Source organism: Lolium rigidum, chromosome 5, assembly GCF_022539505.1.
Source record: "Lolium rigidum isolate FL_2022 chromosome 5, APGP_CSIRO_Lrig_0.1, whole genome shotgun sequence".
NCBI lineage: Eukaryota > Viridiplantae > Streptophyta > Magnoliopsida > Poales > Poaceae > Lolium > Lolium rigidum.
This window is the reverse complement of record NC_061512.1, coordinates 23,559,789-23,580,791: the sequence shown is the minus strand read 5'-3', so window position 1 is coordinate 23,580,791 and position 21,003 is coordinate 23,559,789. Positions and strand designations below refer to the sequence as shown.

The window sequence follows — 21,003 nt, the reverse complement described above, 5'->3', positions numbered from 1 at the left end:
TATTTGTGCTCTTTCATAGCCAAAATCATGAAGTGTTGGACGACAACCACACTCTATTTCACATCATTTAGTATAGCATAGCTGGCATATTTATATTAACTTGAAAACCCAAAACTAAAGAGGCGGTGTAAGTAAAACCCACCTTTTTGGTGATGTAAAAATTATAGGGCACCTATATTTGGATGCTCTATTTTACATTAGCTATTGGAGATGCTATTATATTCGTGCAATCTATAAGATCATATTATACAATTTATATTCATCCTATTTTTAGGATTGGCGAGATTGGTGAGCATGAAGCGTCAATGAAGTTTGGTGGTTGCTATGCGAATTGAGCAGAAATAATGACGGGCCCACGATGTTAAACCAGCCCATGTATAAAAATAAAATCGTGCGATCATGAATGAGGGAAGAAGCTAGGCACGACGCTGCCTTTGACAAAGGGGTGATGTGGCTTCATGAGATGCTAGGAAAATAAGGTAGTGGGGCTTCATATTTAGAGATAAAAGATTTGTGCTCTTTCATAGCCAAAATCATGAAGTGTTGGACGACAACCACACTCTATTTCACATCATTTAGTATAGCATAGCTGGCATATTTATATTAACTTGAAAACCCAAAACTAAGGAGGCGATGTAAGTAAAACCCACCTTTTTGGTGGTGTAAAAATTATAGGGCACCTATATTTGGATGCTCTATTTTACATTAGCTATTGGAGATGCTCTTATATTCGTGCAATCTATAAGATCATATTATACAATTTATATTCATCCTATTTTTAGGATTGGGTTCTCTTATAGTCAAAATCATGAAGTGTTGGACGACAACCACACTCTATTTTACATCATTTAGTATACAATAGCTGGCATATTTATATTATCTTGAAAACCCAAAACTAAAGAGGTGATGTAAGTACCCCCCCCCCCCTTGGTGATGTAAAAATTATAGGGCACCTATTTTTGGATGCTCTATTTTACATTAGATATTGGAGATGCTCTCATATGCGTGCATTCTTGCAATCTAGAAGATCATATTATACAATCTATATTCATCCTATTTTTAGGATTGGCGTGGACGTTTCAATTTTCTTTTACTTACCTAGAAATTCCGAGTCATCAATAAATCAACACTAGCAATTGTACAAGGCATCTGCCTAGCCCAAAGCTTCCCTGACTTGAACTCTTTGCTAAATTTGTTAAAGCTTTCAAGAGAGTGCACGCAGAAAGAAAGTAGTTGAGCCCAGCTCAGGTCCTTCCATCTCATTTGCAGGACTCAAAGAGAGAAAATAAACTACCAAATCTTGCAATTGCTCAACAGTACATAATCGTAGTAATATGTATAAAGCAGTACCTACAAGTACAAGAGTACTGTACATGAACTGTTCCTGCATGTTCGGATTATTTCAAAATATAATTGGCAGACAAGCCGAATTCTAGATCCAGCACACAAGGAAACAAGCGAAGGGGTGGTGGAGTGGAGTCCAGCACAAATCAATCAATCAGCACAAACCACAAAGGAAAAATCAGCTACGACAGGTGCCTCTAGTAGGAAGATTTTTAAAAAAAAATCAGAAAAGGAATGGCTACCTCCAATCCAAGAAGAAAAAGGTCCATCTTTTCCAATGCTACAATTATGGTAGTAGTTTTGCCGTGCAGGCCAAAATAATTTCGCCACCAGCTTTTCCTCAATCTGTTTCCCATATGCAAAAAATAATAATTATTATTCTATGTAGGAGTAGTATTATTTTGTAGCACTACTAAATATCGGCGTCGTGTGGGTAAGCTGTCCCCGTGTGGTTCCCCCATCCACTGCCTATTTAAAGGCGCTCGTCCCCTCCATTCATTTCCTTCCTCTCCGTGACATACAACCACCGGCTCCTCTCATAATCTTTGAGATTTTCTTTTGTTTTATTTTTCTTTCTTGGTAGGAGTAACAATAGTTTTGGTCCTCCTCCTTTGTCTCGCCCTGTATCTAAGGACAGAAATCAATCCAGAGGCAAAGCTTCAGGTAAACATCCTTTCCCCTCTCTCGTCGATGTCGAATGATTTTTCTCGAGGATTTTTGTTGTGTTGTCTGGGGAAGAGCTTGAGGATTTTTGTTGTTGTAGGTAGAAGTTTGAAGTTTTTCCTGATAGGTTGTCTAGGATCTTGGGAGATTGCTCCCTGTTCTTGCAAAAGGAGAATACTTTTGTTTCTGTTGTGTAAATCTATGCGTCGGTTCCTTTTGCTGTGTAGCAAATCTTCTCAAAGCATACCCATGCTATAGATTTGTGGAAAGATGCAATTTTTCGGAGGCTGCTTTGCGAAAATCTTTCTGATGCATACGGTCTTCTACAAATCTGCGTGAAGAATGTTTCTTTGGAAGTGAAACTGAGCAATTTCTCTTCTTGCAGGGTCTGTAAATTTTCCGGATCTAATCTACTAACCACAAAACCAAAAAAAAGGAGCCATGAGCCACTTCGCCCCCGCCATGAAGAGCCCTGTCCCGGTCACCGCCGCTGCCACCGACGCGAAGAGCCCGCTCTTCTGCCCCAAACCTCGGCGCCCTGTCGCGCCTCTCCGGTGCCAGCAGAGCGACGCCGGCATGGATCTGCTCGACCTCCTCCTGTCAAAGGTGAGATCTCGTCGCAGCCCCGCCGCAAGATCCATGAGTCTCTCGCCTATCTTTTGTCCGACGGGTCGCTGACGTTTCTGCTCCGGATCTTGGCAGGGCGAGGAGAGCAGTCTTTCGGCAGCGTCCCCGCAGCCACCGCTGTTCTGCGGCTCGCCGCCGCGACGGGCGTCGAACCCGGTGGTCAACGATAGCCGGTTCGGGATGGACCTCCCGGGCAGTCCCATGCCGTGGTGGCCGGTCATGTCACCGGCCACGCCTGCGCCAGTGACGGTCCGCCCAACCTCGCGCCCGGCACCGGTGCCGGTCCGCCCTACGGCACGCCCGGCGCCGTCGCCCATGGCGTCGCCGCGCTCCGCGACAGGGTGCGCTCGCGTTTTCCAGCCAGCCGTCCGCGTCGAGGGTTTTGACTGCCTCGACGGGGGCCGTAGCGGCCGCGGCCATGGCATCACCGCCATGGTCTAGATGCACATACAACATCGAATAACCAGGAAATCTTTCTCCCCTCTTCAATAGTGCAAAAGCTTTGAGGGGAGAGAGATGAGAGTGAGGAGATGAGTGAGAGGAATCCAAGTCCTAAAATTTAACCCCAAAAAACCATATAATCCATCAATCCAGTCCTATCCATCCTACAAGTATAATGCTTAGGTAATTTTACCACAAATCTTTTTGTATGTAAATAAACTTCAGGTTCAGGTGCCCTTCATGTAAATTTGGGAGCTCTAGTTTGGGGGAAAAGGGGGTAGAAATTTAGATGGAGGATCAGGGACAGAGGGCACAAGAAAAACAAAGTTCAGCCCTTTGCCTTTCCTTTGGGATTAGCCATTCAATTAGGTTTGAGGGAGGGAGGGGAGGGTTGGGGATTAGTTAGGTGCCTGTCCTAGTTCATTTGCTATCATGCTTAGTAATTTTGGTTTATGATGGAATTGTTTTTTGTCCATGCAACCAAGAAATCCCAAGGCCAACGCCATAGAGATGTGTACAAAAGAGTGGCTACCAGAAGAGAGCAGCAGCTAGGTTTTTATTTAAGTTGGGTCAATGAGTGAGTTGTGTGTGGGAGAAAGAAAGATCCATTTCATGATGTATTTGTGATATCTTTCTCTTTGTAAATGTAATATATCGTGTTCGATTCTCAATGAAGTAACATATGTATGATATCTCATGCCATTATTGTCACCAGCCTGTTGTTTTTCTCTGGTTTTTCTTCTCATTTCAATCTCTTGGTGGTTGAATTGTTGCCCATCACAACACATGGTTTCCATGTGCTCAAGCAACTTGCACAAGATGATAAGGATGGTGACCTGTAATACCACTGAAGAGCCTGCATGAGTGGCTAATAATAAATCTGAAGCTGACTCATGAAGATTTTAGGGGCCAAGTTAATTCGTAGTACAATGTTTTCTCTATCTTTATTGTCCTTGTCTATGAGGTGTACTACCACTGAATCTTTTGGTTTGAAACCTCTGGATTTCCAGGAGCAGGCAGTCAATCTATCAAACTGTTGATGACATAAGATGCTCTGTGAGACTGCAGGCTGCAACGGCGAAAAAGTTTTTACGCTAGTAGTAAAAAAGGAGTGAAAAAGCATCACATGTTTTCATCTCTGCAAGTCAAAATCCACATGCTTTGTGGCGTCTTGTGCCAGGTTGCCTGCCGGCCTGAAGATGAGGTGCACACTTGCGGTGATCTCACCTCAAAAGGTGTGAAGCTGGTATGGAAAAGGAGACAAGAAGAAAGATGCAAGCAACGGCATGTTGGCATGGCATGGCAACTTGAGTGCATGCGCACTTGAAGACAGATTCAAACGCAGGATTCCAGTTGAAGTAAAGTAATCTTTGTTTAGATATTTTAGGCCAAGGCCGTGTTTTTCGTTTTCAGAAAAGGGGAGGAGAAGATGCTGCAGCACTATGTTACTACCAAGAGAAAATGACAAAAAACCACGACAATTAGGGCGGCGGTGTCACATGACCACGGACTGGAGGCTAAGCGACACATAACCACCAACTCAGGGGCGGATGCTCGACAGAAAGCACCGATTACATGGTTTGCTTGGGCTTAATCAAGTTTCGATAGATGGGCCCGCTTGTCGGTGCCAGGTGGCAATGTTTTCCCCATCGTTTCGATAGGTTATGAAATAAATAAAATTAAAAAAGAAAAAGTGCAAATCTAAAAGGAAAAGGAACCGGCAGGTTCCTCCCGCACCCGCACCTAGCCTCTTCCCCGCTGGCCGCCGTCACACCATGGGCGTGCCCGCCGCAGCGCCTGGCCGCATCGCCTAGCCGGAGACCATGGGGTCGATGACTCGCTCGCCCGCCCTCGCCGGAGACCACGGGGCCGTTGCTCGCCCTCGCCGGAGACCACGGCCGTGGCCCGGGACGACGCCCGCGCCGCCCCTGCTCGTAGACGTGCGCCGCTCCGTACCCCCGCTCGCCGCCGAGGAAAGGGACCCCGCCTCCAGCCCGGGCCGTACCACCGCCGGGCCCGTGCACCACCCGCGCCGTCGGTCCGGGACGAGAGGTTGGGGAGGACAGGGGACTGGGCGGCGGCGACGACTGCGTGTGGCGGAGCAGAGCGGGGGCGGCGGCGGCCACTGCGTGCGACGCAGCAGAGCGGGGACGGGAGGGGAGGCAGCGCTCGCTGCAGGGCGGTGGCGTGCGTCGCCGGGCGGCGGCGGCCTTCGTCGCCGGAGTACGCCGGTGGTGGGGTGGAGGTGCGAGGAGCGCGCCGTGCCGGCCTCGCCCGGCGGATCTCGCCGGCGCCGGCTCCATGGCCGGAGCGGCGGTGGCTTGTGGCGGCGGCACAAAGGCTCCGACGGCTCCGGCCCGGTCAACACGGATGAGAATAGAGAAGTAGATACACAAATATATTTATTTTTGTGAAGACATCGCCACCTGGCACCTGACAGCAGGCCCCATCTATCATAAACCTGATTAAACCCAACAAAATGTGGAATCAGTGCTTTGTGTCGAGCACCGGCCCCTGAGTTTGTGGTTATGTGTCGCTTAGCCTCCAGTCCGTGGTCATGTGACACCGCCGCCCCAATTGTCGTGGTTTTTTGTCATTTCCTCTACTACCAAAGTTTGTGTATGTCCCAGCTGGTCGAATGAAAAATAAATGAAAACACCATTTCACACAACTTAAATATTATTGGACTTGCGAGCCTGATAGTCCTAACCTAAAAGTGAAACAATTGAAGTTATATAGGTTTGTCTGGTGTCGAACTACTTTAAGCTTGACCAAATTTTAGAAAAAATATCGATACATACAACATAGACTTAGTTTTATTAACTCATAATATGGTACATTTCCATACTTCATAGATTTGAAGTTGTATATATTAAGATATTTAAATCCGATCAAATTAGTTTTTTAAATAGAGAGAAAAGCTTTTTCTCGCCTATTAATTAAGAAGAGGGTGCTCAATTTTTAGAAAAGCGGACAGAAACCTACAACAAGAGGGTTTACCCCATGCAAACAACACGCCCAGAAGGCCCCACACACACCCAAGCCTAAGAGAGACCCGGACAACAGAGCCGCCCCACCCTAGCCAACATAAGAGACCAAAGAGCGAGACTGACGATCACTCAAAACACGACACTTCAACACCGCACCCACAAAGACATGCCATGACATTTGGGGTGCGGGCGGTGTGGGGGAGGCATCCATCAATCAACTGCGGATCTAGGGTAGGTAGCAGCGAAGGTGGCGAGAAAATCGCAAACCTCTATGGCGACGACAACACCGTTTCCAACAGTTCCGACTTAGCAACCCGATCACCAAAAGGAACCACATGCCTGCCAGACTCAGGCGAGAGAGAGAGAGAGAGAGAGAGAGAGAGAGAGAGAGAGAGAGAGAGAGAGAGAGCAACATCAACATCACCACACTTCTCAAAGCCAAGTGCTTGTTCTGGCGAAGAGGCCATAGCCGAGATCTCATGCAAGTCAGACCTCACTTGCTCGACGAAAGGAGGCATAATGATACCGCCACACCACTCCAGTAAGTCAGGTATGATGTGCATGACCAGAGCCGTAACCAGCGAGCTCGCGTAGCCATAAAAGCACGCTTCGCTTGAGCCCACTTTACTAACATCAGGCAGAACCAAAGGATCGGTAAGCTTCCGGGATAGGCTACCTGACGCAGCTTTCGCCCGCTCCAGAAAACTCCCAATCGCTAGCAGCCAACCAAGCAAGGAGTCAACAATCTCGTGAAGATGACGAACGGCCTCCAGTAATAACTCGGGTTGCTTATCCAAAGCAGATTGCATAACTGCTCAGGTCAAAGAGCCAACACGAGCAGAAAAATCTAACGTTTAAGATCGACAATGAGGCACAATGGACGGGAGTAAGACCTCAACCTGAGCTCGGTGAGAAGCATGCGCTTGGCGGGGCAACATGGTCTGCCAAGAAGCTAAGAGATGCCAAATTGTTACGGTAGTTACGTGCCGGACAACCGTTGTTTGGTTTATGATAAACCTAGAACTTCAATTATTGTAGAAGGGTGAGAGTATCGTTGAAATTTTTTCACCATGGATAAAATATTTCTCAGGTGATACAAATTTCCAGATTCTAATTCTAATTTTTTCACAAGAAAATCACCCAATTTTAGAATTTCCAAATATTGCTAAAGTCAATTTTTTTCACTAGCAACTTGAATCCAACATAATATAAGTTCGAGCGGACGAAAATTTTCTCCAAAATAGAATCAACCGAATCCTTTGGAGATTCCTTAGAGAAATCTCCTTAGGATTCTATTCCTACGGTATGAATGAAATTGCCAATGTACGAAGAAAGCCTAGGGATTCAAATCCTGTGGACATATTTTGAATCAAAGGAGCCTCAAATCAAACAAAATTCTGGTTTTTTCATAATCTCCCATTTTCACTTGCAACCATATCACATTCTTGTGTCTTTCTGTTCCCACGTTTTAAAGTCCCGTGAATCAAAGAATACCTCAAAGTCTATTGGATTGACTACTCTAGATGAAAAGCAAGAAATTTCAATTTGGCCAGTGATTCTTCTTTGTGTTTCTCGAGCTACAAACTAAATAAAAGTGTGAAATATGTATCATCATAAAAAACCATGTTCTATAAATGTGCTATTTCTTAGAATTTGGTTTACCTTTAAAATCATCTTTTTTGGGGGAGTACCCAGAGCACCTAACACATTCTCCGGTAGACACATAAGCATGGCTTGTGGATTTCATCAAGTTGGTTCACACTGTCATCGGTTCGTGCGGACTAATAATATCTGAAAGTCGAAGAAAAGGAAACTCAATTCTACACTTCTCATTTATTTCCTTTCTTTTCCGTTCGAACTGCAACTTGTAAGCTATTGCTATTCCCAACTTTCACTGTCAGCTCGAGTTTTGCACAACATGAGCACCTCTCCGGTAACAGTACACTACAGTGCAGGGCGTGGGCTGGTTCACAAGTGATTGTGGTCAGTAGACCATCACAGTCACCGGGTTTCAGCTGACATGGCAGCTCAATCATCTACCATAATTAAATAATGATTTAAGCACATATGGTAGTACTCGCCTGTCAATCAGTGTTAGAATTATATTACACCTCCTTTTCAGCATTAATTTTAAACAAAATTGCTGTACTAACATGCCTGAAAAACATTGAGGTGCATTTTTTTTTAAAAAAATCATTTCTCCAGTTCGGTCCAAGGAATCCAGATCGACCACAGATATTATTTCGCTAGTTTTTAGTTACTGTATGATTTTTTCTGGTCTCACAATACCGTATCGTATGATGGGTACAGACGTAGGTGGTTGACACGTAGTAGAGGTACAGGGTACCTAGTTGGAAAGCGACGGTGACAGGTGGGCCCCACGGGTGACTAGACCACATCTCATCGCATGCGGCTACCAGGCTTTGCGTGCGTGGGCGCAGGATAAACAAAGCTTTGTTTGGACGGCAGTCATCAGAGCAGGCCAAAAGGGATTTGTCTCCGTTTATTTTCTGCCCCAGAGTTTTTTCACCTTCTTTTTCTCTATACCCCCAAAAATTACACCTCCTTTTTCTCCGTTTATTTTCTGTTCCAGTTTTTTCACCTCCTTTTCTCTAGCCAAGTATATTGTATCTTTTTTTAGTATAGTCCTCCACACGTGTTTCCTTTATTTCACCATCAGCCGAATCAAATTTCGAGTCTTTTCTATTAACAGGATTTCCATAACGCATAGACAGAAAAAACTCAAAACAAGAGTTGGCGTCTTGAAATAAAGGATATTTGGTTGTGTGCACGAAGATGTTAGTGTTCTTTATAGATGTTGGATGGCATGAAAATTTTACAGCAACAAAGGCTGATAGTAATACAACTTGCGTTTTCTGAAGGAAAAAGCCACTGGTTGTTTCGTATAAGAGACACCGGCTGTCTTTTGCACAATTTATTTTTGAAAAATGAGAACTTGCCAACATCTATTGTGCAGTATCAATTCTTATTTTCTCGTTTTGTGTATATTGATGATGTCATGTGACCATTATTAAATAATGTCTGCGCGAACATATTGTTTTGACATCATAATACCGAAAGGGCCAAAAACATATCTCTCCTTTGTCAAGAAAAACAAATCCTAGTATAAATGAATGGTAAGGAAAAACTCATATCGGTAATTATCATACTACCATCAAACAAGAGATACCAGAAATTCGCTCCTATCAGAACTGAAACTCTGGTCAGCAGGGATGCAGCACTATTAGCTTGGCCTCTGCATAGTTCTCAACTCAGGGAGAAAGAAATTTCTAAAGATTAGAATCCTCGAAGGAATATGTTTGCACATTCTTTGAAACCAAGGGGCCCTAAGACTCGCGTGAGAAGTTGCACACATACTAATCTTTTACGATTAAACAGCTCACAAATAATAGTTGTATCCGTTATGTTCTCGAGGGCTAGTGGAGAGGAGCTTCCAATGCTAGCATGCGCACCAAAAAAGAGGAGGATCACACAAGGGTCCGAAACAAGTGAACTTTGTTTCGTTCATGTCTAACTCCTCTTAGAGCAAGTACAATAAGGTCTAGTCAGCTGGCTACAAGAATTAAAATAATATATTTATGTCTAGTTGGAGGAGAGAGAAGAGGAGAGAGAATGTAAGTAGGCTCTTAGACTGCTCATAGTGGGAGTAACTTAGGTAGTAACATCACACATTTCAAGGTGTTTTGGTGACATGGCATAGCAATAAATGAAGAAAGAGAGGGAGGTGGTAACTAGCTATGTTACCATAACATCACACACCCCAAGATAAAATGAGTCTACAAACTAATAAATGAGATTTTGCATCATACCATCTCTAAGTTACTTTCCACTATGAAGCTAGTAACATTGACTAGTAACTTATGCATGACACTACCTTATGTTACTCCCCACTATGAGCGAGTCTTATGCAAGAGCTAGCTCTAAGCACGTGCTCCTAGGCAAGAAGTGTGAATGAAAGGTGGGCAATCCATTGAAAAAGTAGTACATTCTTATAGCCAACTATTATACTTGTTGGCTACACGCTAACTATAGATGACATGTCATCTTGCTTATATCAACAGCCGGCTATACTATTGGAATTACTCTTAGAGGCTTTCGGAGACTAGCTAATGGCAGGTCCTATATTGGACCTCACATAGGCAAGGGCAGATTGTCGTTGTATTTAGGGTGAATTGTCACTTTTTTAAATTTCAATATGGAGACTTATCTTTTCTCAGACAACTCACAAATAGTACTACTTCCTCCGTCTCAGTTTACTAGTCTTCTCCGTATCCCTAGATCGCCAATTTAACCTATATAATTTAAATTATATAATTTAAAAAATATATCATTAGAAAATAGAACATCTAAATTTTCAAATGATATAATTTTTATAACATATAGCTAATGCTAACCTGATCAAATTTGCAATCTAGAGGTACATGGTATGCCTAATAAACTGTTAGAGAGGGGTACAATTGTTTCATAATTAGTGTCGCAAATTTATCTAGATTCACACGTAAGTTGTTCTGCAAGGAGAAGCTTTCAGACTGGCAACCACAGGACAGTCAACCGTCGAGGCTGAATCTAGCGGACTGACTTTAATTTCCGCCACCTCGTACCACAAACATGCTCTAAAACCTGGTTGATTGTCTACTTTGAGAAGACTCTATCAACTTTATATTTTGTTTATTTAATTATCCTTTGTCAACGTGAGCAAAGATTCGCCCTTTGACCCCTCGCGAAGTATGTACGGATGAAAGAAAATGATCTAGTGGTGCAAGGCCACCACAACACCCACACCGCCGCCTTCCGCTCGGCCTCCTCATGGGCCCTCGCCATCTCGAGGAAGGCCTCTGCTTCGTCGTCTTCGGTGGCCTCCCACGCCGCCGACTCGAGAGCAGAGGCGTGAAGCACCTCGATGAGGTGGGGCCATGCTGCGAGCTCCTCGAGGGCGTCTTGGAGCGCGGCGTTGTGCTCCTCTAGTGGTGGCGGTGGGGTGTTCACCACCTAGGGGAGGGGCTTGAGGCGGGGAAGGTGGGTGCGGCCTAGCCGCCTCGGGGTAGGGTGGGGGGACGGCATCTCTTAAGACATCTATTTTTGAAATATTGGAAAAACAACTCTGAAACTCTTTTTTCTAAAACTGAATACAACAGTTTTGTAAAACGGAGTCTTAAATACTTTATTTTGGGATTACTTCAGTTTTAGAAAAACTTTTTTGTTGTCAGCCTAGGCCACGGTACGCCGGCCAGTCCCACCTCCCACTGCTGTTGTTCGATCCAAACTGTAAAACGAGTTGCGCGCGCATTCGATCGCATCGGAGACGAGGCGACGCATCTTTCCTCAGCCGCTCCGTGTCTCGTTCCAAACGAACGCTTCGTCTCCGGTGCGCGTCGGCGGCGCGTTGAATGCCAGAACGCCTCCATTGCTCCCCGGCTCAAAGCTCAAAGCGACGCCGACTCCCCTCCTCGACTTTAAAGGCTGCCCCGTCGCTGGAACAGTTCATCCCGGCTCTCAAAATTCCCCACCTTGCTCCACAGTTCTGCACCTCGCCAGCCGCTGGACATGAAGAAAAAGAAGGCGGCGGCGGCTGCGTCCGTGGCCAAGGCGCAGGCGCGCGGCTCCAATGGAACCACTGGGCGCAGGCCACGGAAGCGGAGCCGCGACGGGGACCTTGCCAGCCACTGTGATCTCACCACGGATGAGGATCTCATCAGCAAACTTCCGGATGACATCCTTGGCACCATAGTTTCGCTCCTCCCCACCAAGGACGGCGCTCGCACGCAGGCCCTCGCCCGCCGTTGGCGCCCGCTCTGGCGCTCATCCCCTCTCAACCTCGAGGCCAACTACCGCCTCTGCTCCAGCCAGTTCAAGCGCATACCCATTGTCTCCAAGATCCTCTCTGACCACACTGGCCCTGCCCGCCGCTTCGTCTTTAACTGCATCCGGCTTCACAAAGGCAGAAAAAGGTTTGCTGAAGAAGCTCTTCAGATCGAGAGCTGGTTCCGTTCTCCAGCCCTCGCAAAACTTCAGGATCTTTGCATCAGCTTCCGGCTCTTGGATGATACACATGGGGATAACAAGCTTTACCCGCTGCCACCATCGGTGTTCCTCTGCGCACCAACCCTTGTGGTTGCTAGAATCAACTTCTGTTATTTCCCAAAGGAGATAGTTCCTTCTGGGTGTTTCCCCTTGCTCAAGCAGCTCCAGCTATGTTGGGTTTCCATCTCCGAGGATGTCTTCCATGGGGTGCTCTCTGCTTGCCGTGTCTTGGAGTTACTATATCTATGGAGCATTGCTAAAGTGGGCTGCTTCCACATTAGCTCGCCAACTCTTAGAAGCGTTGGCCTCTGCACTTGTTTTTCGGCCAAAGGAGAGGTTGTCATTGAGGACGCCCCTCTCCTTCAAAGGCTGCTACTACCTTATCCGGGCCAAGGTGGCGATACTATCCGGGTAATTAAGGCACCTAAACTGGAAATATTGGGCCTTTTGTCACCCCTCATCTCTGAAATCAAGATTGAAAACCTACTCTTGAAGGTAGCAGCAGCAACCTCTTGCTTTTGCTTCTTGCATGCAGCCTTGTTACATTTATAATGTTTTCTCATATGTCCATTGTTGTTTTATTCAGAGTTTAACCCCAGCCAGCTTGAAGAATACAATAAGCACCGTGAAGATTTTGTCTCTTCAGTTTTCTGTCCCAGATTTGAATGCTGTTATTGATGTCTTAAGGTGCTTCCCGTGTTTGGAAATGCTCTATGTCACTGTGAGTATTGATCTTTTACTTAAAGATCACATTGAGCATTTGATTCTCTTTCAAAATGCTTATTTGCACACATAGTCTGGTCTATGTAGGAATTATTCAACATATTTCTCGTCTTTACTTTTCAGTTGCGGGAATCCTTAAAGATGCCACTGAAAGATGGGAGAGAGTATGACCCACTGGATCCGGTGAAATGCCTTGAGACACATCTCAAAACATTAGTGATGACGGACTATAAGGGCGATGAGCAACATATTGGCTTTGCCAAGTTCTTTGTTTTGAACGCGAAAGTGCTAAGGGAGATCAGACTTATAGTCAACAACGAGATCAACAAGGAATGGTTGGCTGATCAATACAGGCTGCTAGAAGCTGAAAGTAGAGCTTCTCAAGACGCACAACTGGAATTCATACAAAGTGATTCTATGGTTTTGAATGCTCATGATTTGTCAATTGCTGATCCCTTCTCCTGCTATCTTTTCGATGGATGCGACTTCGGATGAATAATACCCAGCCGTCTCCAACTCTCCATTGAGTTCGGTTTAGCACTAAAGAATTTATTGCCTTTTGCTTGTTACGTAGACAATGTTGGTGCTCCAAGATTGTGTGATGTCTTTTGTCAAATCCTTAAATTCGATATTGCCGCTACAATTCTAGTGTAATGCCCTTTGTAGTTCCCAGCAGGTTATCTCATGCAAACATTGTTCACTGGGAACTATTAAACTCACCAAACTCCTACTGCGCTGTCTTTTGTCGAAGTATGGATGCTTTCTAGTTTCTTACAGTTTCAGTCAACAATGCATTGCTTGTGTCGAAAAGTTTTCTTCTGTTTCAATCAATGATTGATGTTGAATATTGTTCCTTTTTGAGATAGAAATCATTGGCTCATTATCCAATGGTTGAAGGGTTGAAGACTCATCTAGAAAAAATAGGGTCTTCCATAATAAGAATGCTCCCTTGCATGTAATGTTAGATAGGATTAAGAGGGAGGCACGTCTTTGAGTCATTGCGGGTGCCAAAAGATTGGGCAATATCATGCCGAGAGAGTAGGCCTTGTATTTTTATTAGGATGTTAACATGTTCTTTCATGTAAAACTTCTTTTAATCATAGATTGGGGCAAAGCTTTGCCCCCGTTTAAAAAAATTGTTCCTTTTTCTACAAGTATCTGGCCTGTTATTTTTAAATTGCTGTGGAATGTAGACTTGTACTGTAGGTATATGAATTTGCCTTGGTCGTTCTAGAAAGCCCCAAGTTATGTAAGTCCCCGTTAAAAAAAAAAGTTATGTCAAGTCGTGCTCAGACTATATATATACCAGCTGTTTTACTATTTTATATGGAAACAGTAGAATCATTGGCTCATTATCCAATGGTGTAAACTGTTGTCTGAAATCTGAATCACTCGACTGGCGATCAATAGAAATTGCATAATACATATAATTATCAAAAGACTATAACATAACACATCAACAGGACCGATGTTTATTCATTCTAACATTGACACAACAAAGCTTCAGGACGCGACTTAACCTTCTGTACAACGGTGTCTCACAGCCATAACAAATAACATTACGAGCTTACAATAAATTGCAAAACAAGCACCAAGGGGTATTGTTGTTTTTCCTAATCTGTTCCTTCTTTTTTTCCTCAGACAGGTTAATTTGGATCCTTTATATGGGTGTGAAACTGTGTGAGCTAATAATTGCTTTCCCAAAACTGAAGCCAGGAACCATCTCGAATCTTCCGCCTGTGACGGGGCAGGCACTGCTGAAGATCCTTCAACTATAACAGGTTGCTGGTCTCGACTTTGCTGTGGTGCTTGTCACTATGGGATTAGCTATACTTCACGGCGTTGCATGTAACCTGCGGGTTTTTGATCTCATCCTGGCTCTGAATCAACCGAATCTCTAGGCTGCTGGTTGATGGGTCAAAGCCTGCCCTTTTATAGTCTTCCACGGTTCTTCTTAGGAGTGCCTGCAGAAGTTACCGTAAATGTTGAAGATTCTGAAGTATTGTATGCTACATACACATCAAATAGCTATATACTCCTATATCGACAGTATCACGGCTATTCCTTCTCACGACCTGGGAACTTATTGCCTTACAAAGATAACAAATTCAATTGGAAAACGAATCTAAGTTGTCTCTGGACTGTCTCCTCACACTAGCTCCAAACTGACTCGAACTAGGAAACTAACTTATCTCTTCCTAACTGCTGCTTGCTGATGTAGCCTGGCCTTCCTGGATAAGGGAACCGCGCTGGTAAGTAAGTCCCCACATTACAAATGAAGCCCCAATAAGAAAAATGGGTCCTAAAAGATTCTAATCTGACTTTCCAATTACTACATTTTAATAACGTCTGAAAGAGCACGTACTGAGGTTATTGCATCTCAACATATCTAGTGATCCCATCCTTCAGGGTGATACCATGATACAAACATCCATTTGTTAGGGAGGCGGCTACATCAGCTTTTTGATAATGTGGAGAAATTTCAAGGAGAAGAAAAATCATTTTTTTGATAATGTGCAGAGAATTCAAGGGGAGAAAAAAGGCCATCTCTTAAACAGTTAAACATGAAATGCCCTGAAAGTGGGAGGCTATGAGCTAAAAACAAGCAAGCTTGTATTCAGAGGCAACCGTTGTTTCTTAAAGTGGGGTCAACAAAAATATATTGGTGGCTTCAGAGATTTTAGAAACAAGGTGTAGAAAACATTAGCATGAGGTCATGTCTGATAGTTGTCAGACAGTCAGTTTACTAGACAGCAATAACTGTGCCTGACCTATCAATTTAAATTCATGTCCTAGCTCTAATTACATGTTACCAAAACTCGTGACATCCAAAACTCAGAATTGCTAATACAATATTGTTGCCAAGTTTACTTAAGACCTAGAAGTTAGATCATGTTGAATAGTAGCATGAGTGCATGACAAAGATACCTGTAGGCTGGATACTGCCAGTTCTGCTGCCTTCTCGAGGTTATCGGGGAATTTCTGTAAGCATCACATGCAAATGACGTGTTAGAAACGTATAACCATGATAAGATAATTCCACCAGAACAGTAGTACGGAGTAACAAACTTTCTCTAGGACATACATTGCTCCATCCTAGCAGCAGGGCTGTTGTCAAATCTCCCGTGCCCTACAAAACATTTTGGGGGCAGCAGATCAATTATACAGTAACTTAAATATTTGAATGGAATATTCGCGGCCAGCAATGCTACGATCACTCATCTTTGCGGAGCATATGTCAGAGAAAAAAGACATTTTCTCACCCCATTTCGCTACCACCTCACTCAACATCTGTAGATCCAATTTTCTCCACTCACTACCAAAAGATATATACACTTGCACGAGCACACAGCTAACAAACACCTAGCTGAGATTTTATTTCTACGATCTACTACTTTGTAAGCAGCCATTTTTTTCATTTAGTACTGAGTAATGTATTAATTCTGTTTTTCACTTCACAGCTAAGTCCATTTAAGTTCAAGATGTATCATGTATAAATACAGCCTGCCCTAAATAAAGTTGCTTATGTTACCGCATGAGGGTTTTAACAAGGTAAACACTGCCAAAATATAAGGATATGTGTTTTCCTATGATTCGATACTGTTTGATTCTGCAACACTTGTTGGACATGATGAAGGATCACCATTCGATATGACCAGACAAACTATCATATGAATATCCTACATGAGCAAACCTATAACAAATGAAGCAACAATATGTACATACTCCATACTAAGCTATACAATAACAAGCATGCGGCGGCAAATTCACAAAAGAAAATTTGGAATTATATGAGTATAAAAAAGGTTCCTCCATTATTAGGGGCACATACCGTGAAATATGCAGGTATCTTGGGTATTTCAATCTTAAATTGTTCCGGTGGTTGTTCCTGAAAATTAAGACACCACAGAAGTCTTCAATATCAGCCCTCAAGAGATCAGGGTTTAAGAAGTCAAAAGCTAGCTGTATTTTTTTTCTACAAGGTACAAGAGTAGTTTGGCCAATTTCTAACTTTAGTGGTTAGTTTCCAAAGCATTTATTTATTTGTTCATTCATTTATTTAATGCTGTGTAAATTCACCTAAGCTCAAGCTAACACAAGAATGTAATATTGTACTATTAGATTTGGTTGGTAAATGGGCCAGATTACCTATACCAGCAGCCAAAAGAGACACAACATATCAGCTGTAAGTCCTATTCGTAACTTCTATCTAACTTGTGCAATGTTAATGTGACAATAATATAACATTGAAGTACATCTAGAGTAGCTGTGAACTCCTGATTATGAGTAAGTGTACCTGTCCTAGATAACAACTATTCCACATCACTGTATCAGAGACATTTACTTGGATTGGTCAGTAGCTCATAGCTAGCCAAAACATCCCAGAAGAGCACCAAAGTAGCATAAGAGATATACATAACTACAATAAGATGTTCGATATGTATGTAACTTTTTCTTTTCTTGTATAGCCATGAAGGTGCCATTTGCGCCGTGATTTGCTTGCGTAGTTCTTTAATCTTCTCTGGCTTTGCGACGGTGTTAAGCTCAAATGGTTTTTCGTCTTCAAAGTTTCTCCGTATTAATTTTGTAAAACAAGCAAATTTTCTATTTGTAACTAATATATTGGTGGCGTGTAGGTAGATCTTAGTAGACGTATAATTTTTTCAAAAGTTTACCTTTGTTTTTTTGTAACTTCCAATGAGGAGCAGCTTGTCTTCAATAAGCGCACTAGTTATTATCACCTGAAGGATGGCATAAATCAAACACATCCATACATACATTAGTATAATAACTGAATCAGCATCATTTCTTCCAAATATAGAAACATGTACAAAGATAATTGACCAGAGGAGCCAACAGTTATTCCATGTAGCACATTAGTACTTTAATTGGTTTATCTATTGATCAATAAAGCACTAACCTTCCGCGGTCCAGCACTGTGGAGGATATTGCAAGCTTTCAAGCCATCTTGTTCGGAGGTAATTCTGTAAGTACATGTTCAAATAAGAAAACAAGCATTTTACCATGGGGTACATGACTACCATACATATGCTTCTTTAATAGATTAACCATCATTGCTAAATAAGATGGAAAATAAAAAAGGGAAAAACTATATGCCTTAATACAAGTACTGAATTCCTCTGTAAACAGTGGTTAGCTTACAGAATGCCATTGAAACAATTTAGCCGTAGCCTTTACTTCTTATGTATCACTAGTTTCTAGGTCTGGCAATTGTGATTAATTTTTCAAATCATTGCACACGGAACCACATGTTAGCTCATTTGCATTAAATACCAATTGGCAATTGCAGAACGCATAAAAAGGTAACTGGATTAGAAACTGTACTTCTCAAAATGAGCAGTGATGAGTGATGTGCTTTCATTTTTTTTAATCCCAACGCAATATGTGGTAATAACCGAGTTTGGATGGCATCTGATACTTGGACACCTATGATGCGACATACTACCTCCGTTTCAAGGAATAAGGCGCACGCGTATTCCAAGACGAACTTTGACCATACAAATTGAACATCAAAATCTTGATTATAATATATGTAATTAGTATCACTGGATTCGTATTGAAAAGAACTTTTTAATGATACTAATTTCATATAAACAATGTTTATCTATTTGAAGTAATTCTTGGTCGAACAAAAAGCACATAAAACGAGGGCGCCTTATTCCTTGAAACGGAGGTAGTATGACTGTAAACAGAGTAGCTCTCATTTTCCTTCTTACAGAAAGAGAGCATGAATACCTCAATCCCGTGAGTAGTTCAACTTCAAATTGGTTTGGTGTAAGCATTGATGCAACTGGGACGACCTAAAGATCATTTGATTAGAAAATGATATACTCAGATGAGTAAAAGATGAGGTCTGTGCAAAGCATTGTGAGCATGAAACTCCTATGGTATAATTTTCACACCATAGCCCAATTAGGAAAGGGAACATAAGTTAATGGGACCAACATCCGAAACCTAGGTACCTGACTTTGTCTATACTCATTTCTGAAGGGGAAGAGGAGATGCAGGCTAAATGTATCACTTCAGTTTAGGGAAGGGATTTTCTAACAAAAGTTGTGAGTAATACATGCTGGAGTACAATTAAATCTTACATTTTATGTAACATGCTAAAAGACTAAGTAATTCACAGCATTTCATACCGTACATGATGAACTTAGCAAGTTAAAATAGGCTATGTTACCTTCTGTTGATAAACAGATATTAGCTCCTGAGGAACATATAGTTTGCCTTCGTCGCCCATAACCGGGTCACATACTGCAGTGTAAACAGGTATTAGCCAATTCGATTTGGTATTTTTCGTATGACACAATTCCCTACGAAATTTGGTGCGGAAGAAACAACCTTACAAATGATATAAGGTGAGAAATGATTACCATATATAAGATCAGGATTGACAGATCGTAATTTCTCGACGACTTGCAGCACAGTATTTAAAAAGGAGACAGATCCAATATAACCTGAATACCACAAAGAGCATTTTACTTTACATAAGTATGAATAATAAACAACTAAATAGCATGTTACTTTTCGCACAAAACATTATGTTTGGTCATTAAAGAACATGATTAACGGTGTGCCAACACAAGGAAATATCAGTGAAGACCAATCAACTTGCTCTTTCTTTGGCGTGAAGGATGGGGACGTCCCAATTCGAAGAAGTCGTAATGATTATTCACCTGTTAACAAATGTGTATAGTGCAATAGATCATTTTCCTGCAGTCCTTCTATAAGATCCCACAGCTGATCGCCATTGAGAACCTGTCCTCTAAATTTTGGGTACCCTGCGATGACACATAGCAGAAATTATTCAGGCGAGCCAGACAAATTAGACGTAATATGATGTACAAAACAGCCCGATTAAACCTGTATGATTTGAGAACTGTACAGAATTTATTGGGTCCACATCAAAACCGAGAAGTTGCAAGGGGAAGACAGCCGATTTGTTGCCAACATATCCCTAAATTAAGGAAAAACAGCATGAGCAGAGGACAGATATCAAATCAAAACATAATTCATTTACCACGCCTAATTCCTAAAACAATGTTTCTTTCTGCACACGATAGACTCCACAATCGAACCCGGTACTATGGGAGTCTTCAACGGCTGTCTTAACCGATGATCAACCACACGAGTATAACGCTTGTAAGGGCCTAATTAAACCCACAACATGTACAATCATCTAGATACATCCAAATTTGAATAAAGTTAAGAAAAGTATCATGAGACGGGGGAGTATATCGCAGCCACGGAACGCTTGTAAGGGTCTAATTAAACCCACAATATGTCGAAAACACTTTGCTTGGCTCCGAGATCTTAGAACCAGCAAAGCAATTGCTTAGCTCTTAAACCCAAACTAGTATCTAGACATATTTTAGTTCTAGATACATCCATACTAGTGTCAAGTAATATGAATCAGAGGGAGTACATTACTTCCACAAGCTTGTATTCATAGTAGATAGGGGAGAGTGGATGGGGAATAAACCTGGACGGTGTGGGACTGGATGCTGAGCACGCGCCCCGTGTCGGACGGCAGCGCGACGGAGAGGATCGGCGGCCGCGCCATCACCGGATGCACCGCCCCTCCACTCCTCCCCCGCCGCGACCTAGACCCCTCCCTGCGAAATCGCAGCAACACGAGAGCAAGAAGAGCCGGTCAAACACAGCAGAGGGAAAGATAGGGAGAAGGCGAGGCCAAATTGCTTTCTTCACTACTCGGATCCTCCTGCCCCCATTATAACCAGATTGACTAGACTAATCGGCACCGGAATATCTTCCTAGATTTGGAGGCGGACTGCCGGTCTCGTGGGCTAACTACTTCTGTGTCTTAATAAAGAATCAGTCAAACAAAATAGATTAGCTTTACGCACCTGGAGGAGCAAGAAGAGGAGTTGGTGAGTGGGGACCGCCGCCCCCACGACGCGCACGAGCGGAGGACCGGCCGGGTGAACGCGGTGGTCGGCGCCGGAGGAAGCACGGCGGCGGCGAGCATGCGACGGCTGAGGCGGAAGATTGTGCGATGCGTGGGACGGTGGGAGATAGACAAGTGGGGACAGGCGGACCGTGATGGGATCGTACGGCTAACGGCTGGCAGTCGGGGTCATCTTGGCCGTCTGTATGAGAACGGAGGGCTATTCTCTACAACTGAAAGTGC

At 43.3% G+C, this 21,003-nt stretch overlaps 2 protein-coding genes across 2 annotated transcripts; one reads left to right on the top strand and one right to left on the bottom strand.

Moving 5' to 3' along the window:
- Positions 1-1,833: 1,833 nt before the first annotated feature.
- Positions 1,834-3,772, top strand: LOC124652767 (vegetative cell wall protein gp1-like). The gene is made up of 3 exons (XM_047191810.1): positions 1,834-2,007; positions 2,393-2,613; positions 2,710-3,772. Exons 2-3 carry the CDS (start codon positions 2,449-2,451, stop codon positions 3,073-3,075), a joined length of 531 nt encoding a protein of 176 aa, XP_047047766.1. The 5' UTR covers positions 1,834-2,007; positions 2,393-2,448; the 3' UTR covers positions 3,076-3,772.
- A 10,463-nt stretch (positions 3,773-14,235) lies between these two features.
- On the bottom strand, positions 14,236-20,457 carry LOC124653338 (pyridoxal kinase-like). The gene is made up of 12 exons (XM_047192406.1): positions 20,335-20,457; positions 19,716-19,809; positions 19,529-19,633; positions 19,226-19,309; positions 19,033-19,106; positions 18,588-18,652; positions 17,752-17,815; positions 17,507-17,572; positions 16,663-16,719; positions 15,916-15,960; positions 15,759-15,812; positions 14,236-14,794 (listed from the first exon to the last, which is right to left on the bottom strand). Exons 1-12 carry the CDS (start codon positions 20,413-20,415, stop codon positions 14,654-14,656), a joined length of 930 nt encoding a protein of 309 aa, XP_047048362.1. The 5' UTR covers positions 20,416-20,457; the 3' UTR covers positions 14,236-14,653.
- Between the last annotated feature and the right edge of the window lie 546 nt (positions 20,458-21,003).

Coding starts and splice junctions, on each gene's coding strand:
- LOC124652767 (XM_047191810.1), top strand. CDS start 2,449: ATGAGCCACTTCGCCCCCGCCATGAAGAGCCCTGTCCCGGTCACCGCC. Junction 2,614..2,709: donor TCGACCTCCTCCTGTCAAAG/GTGAGATCTCGT, acceptor GGATCTTGGCAG/GGCGAGGAGAGCAGTCTTTC.
- LOC124653338 (XM_047192406.1), bottom strand. CDS start 20,415: ATGGCGCGGCCGCCGATCCTCTCCGTCGCGCTGCCGTCCGACACGGGG. Junction 19,634..19,715: donor ACAGTTCTCAAATCATACAG/GTTTAATCGGGC, acceptor GTGTCATCGCAG/GGTACCCAAAATTTAGAGGA. Junction 18,653..19,032: donor TATCTGTTTATCAACAGAAG/GTAACATAGCCT, acceptor AATGATCTTTAG/GTCGTCCCAGTTGCATCAAT.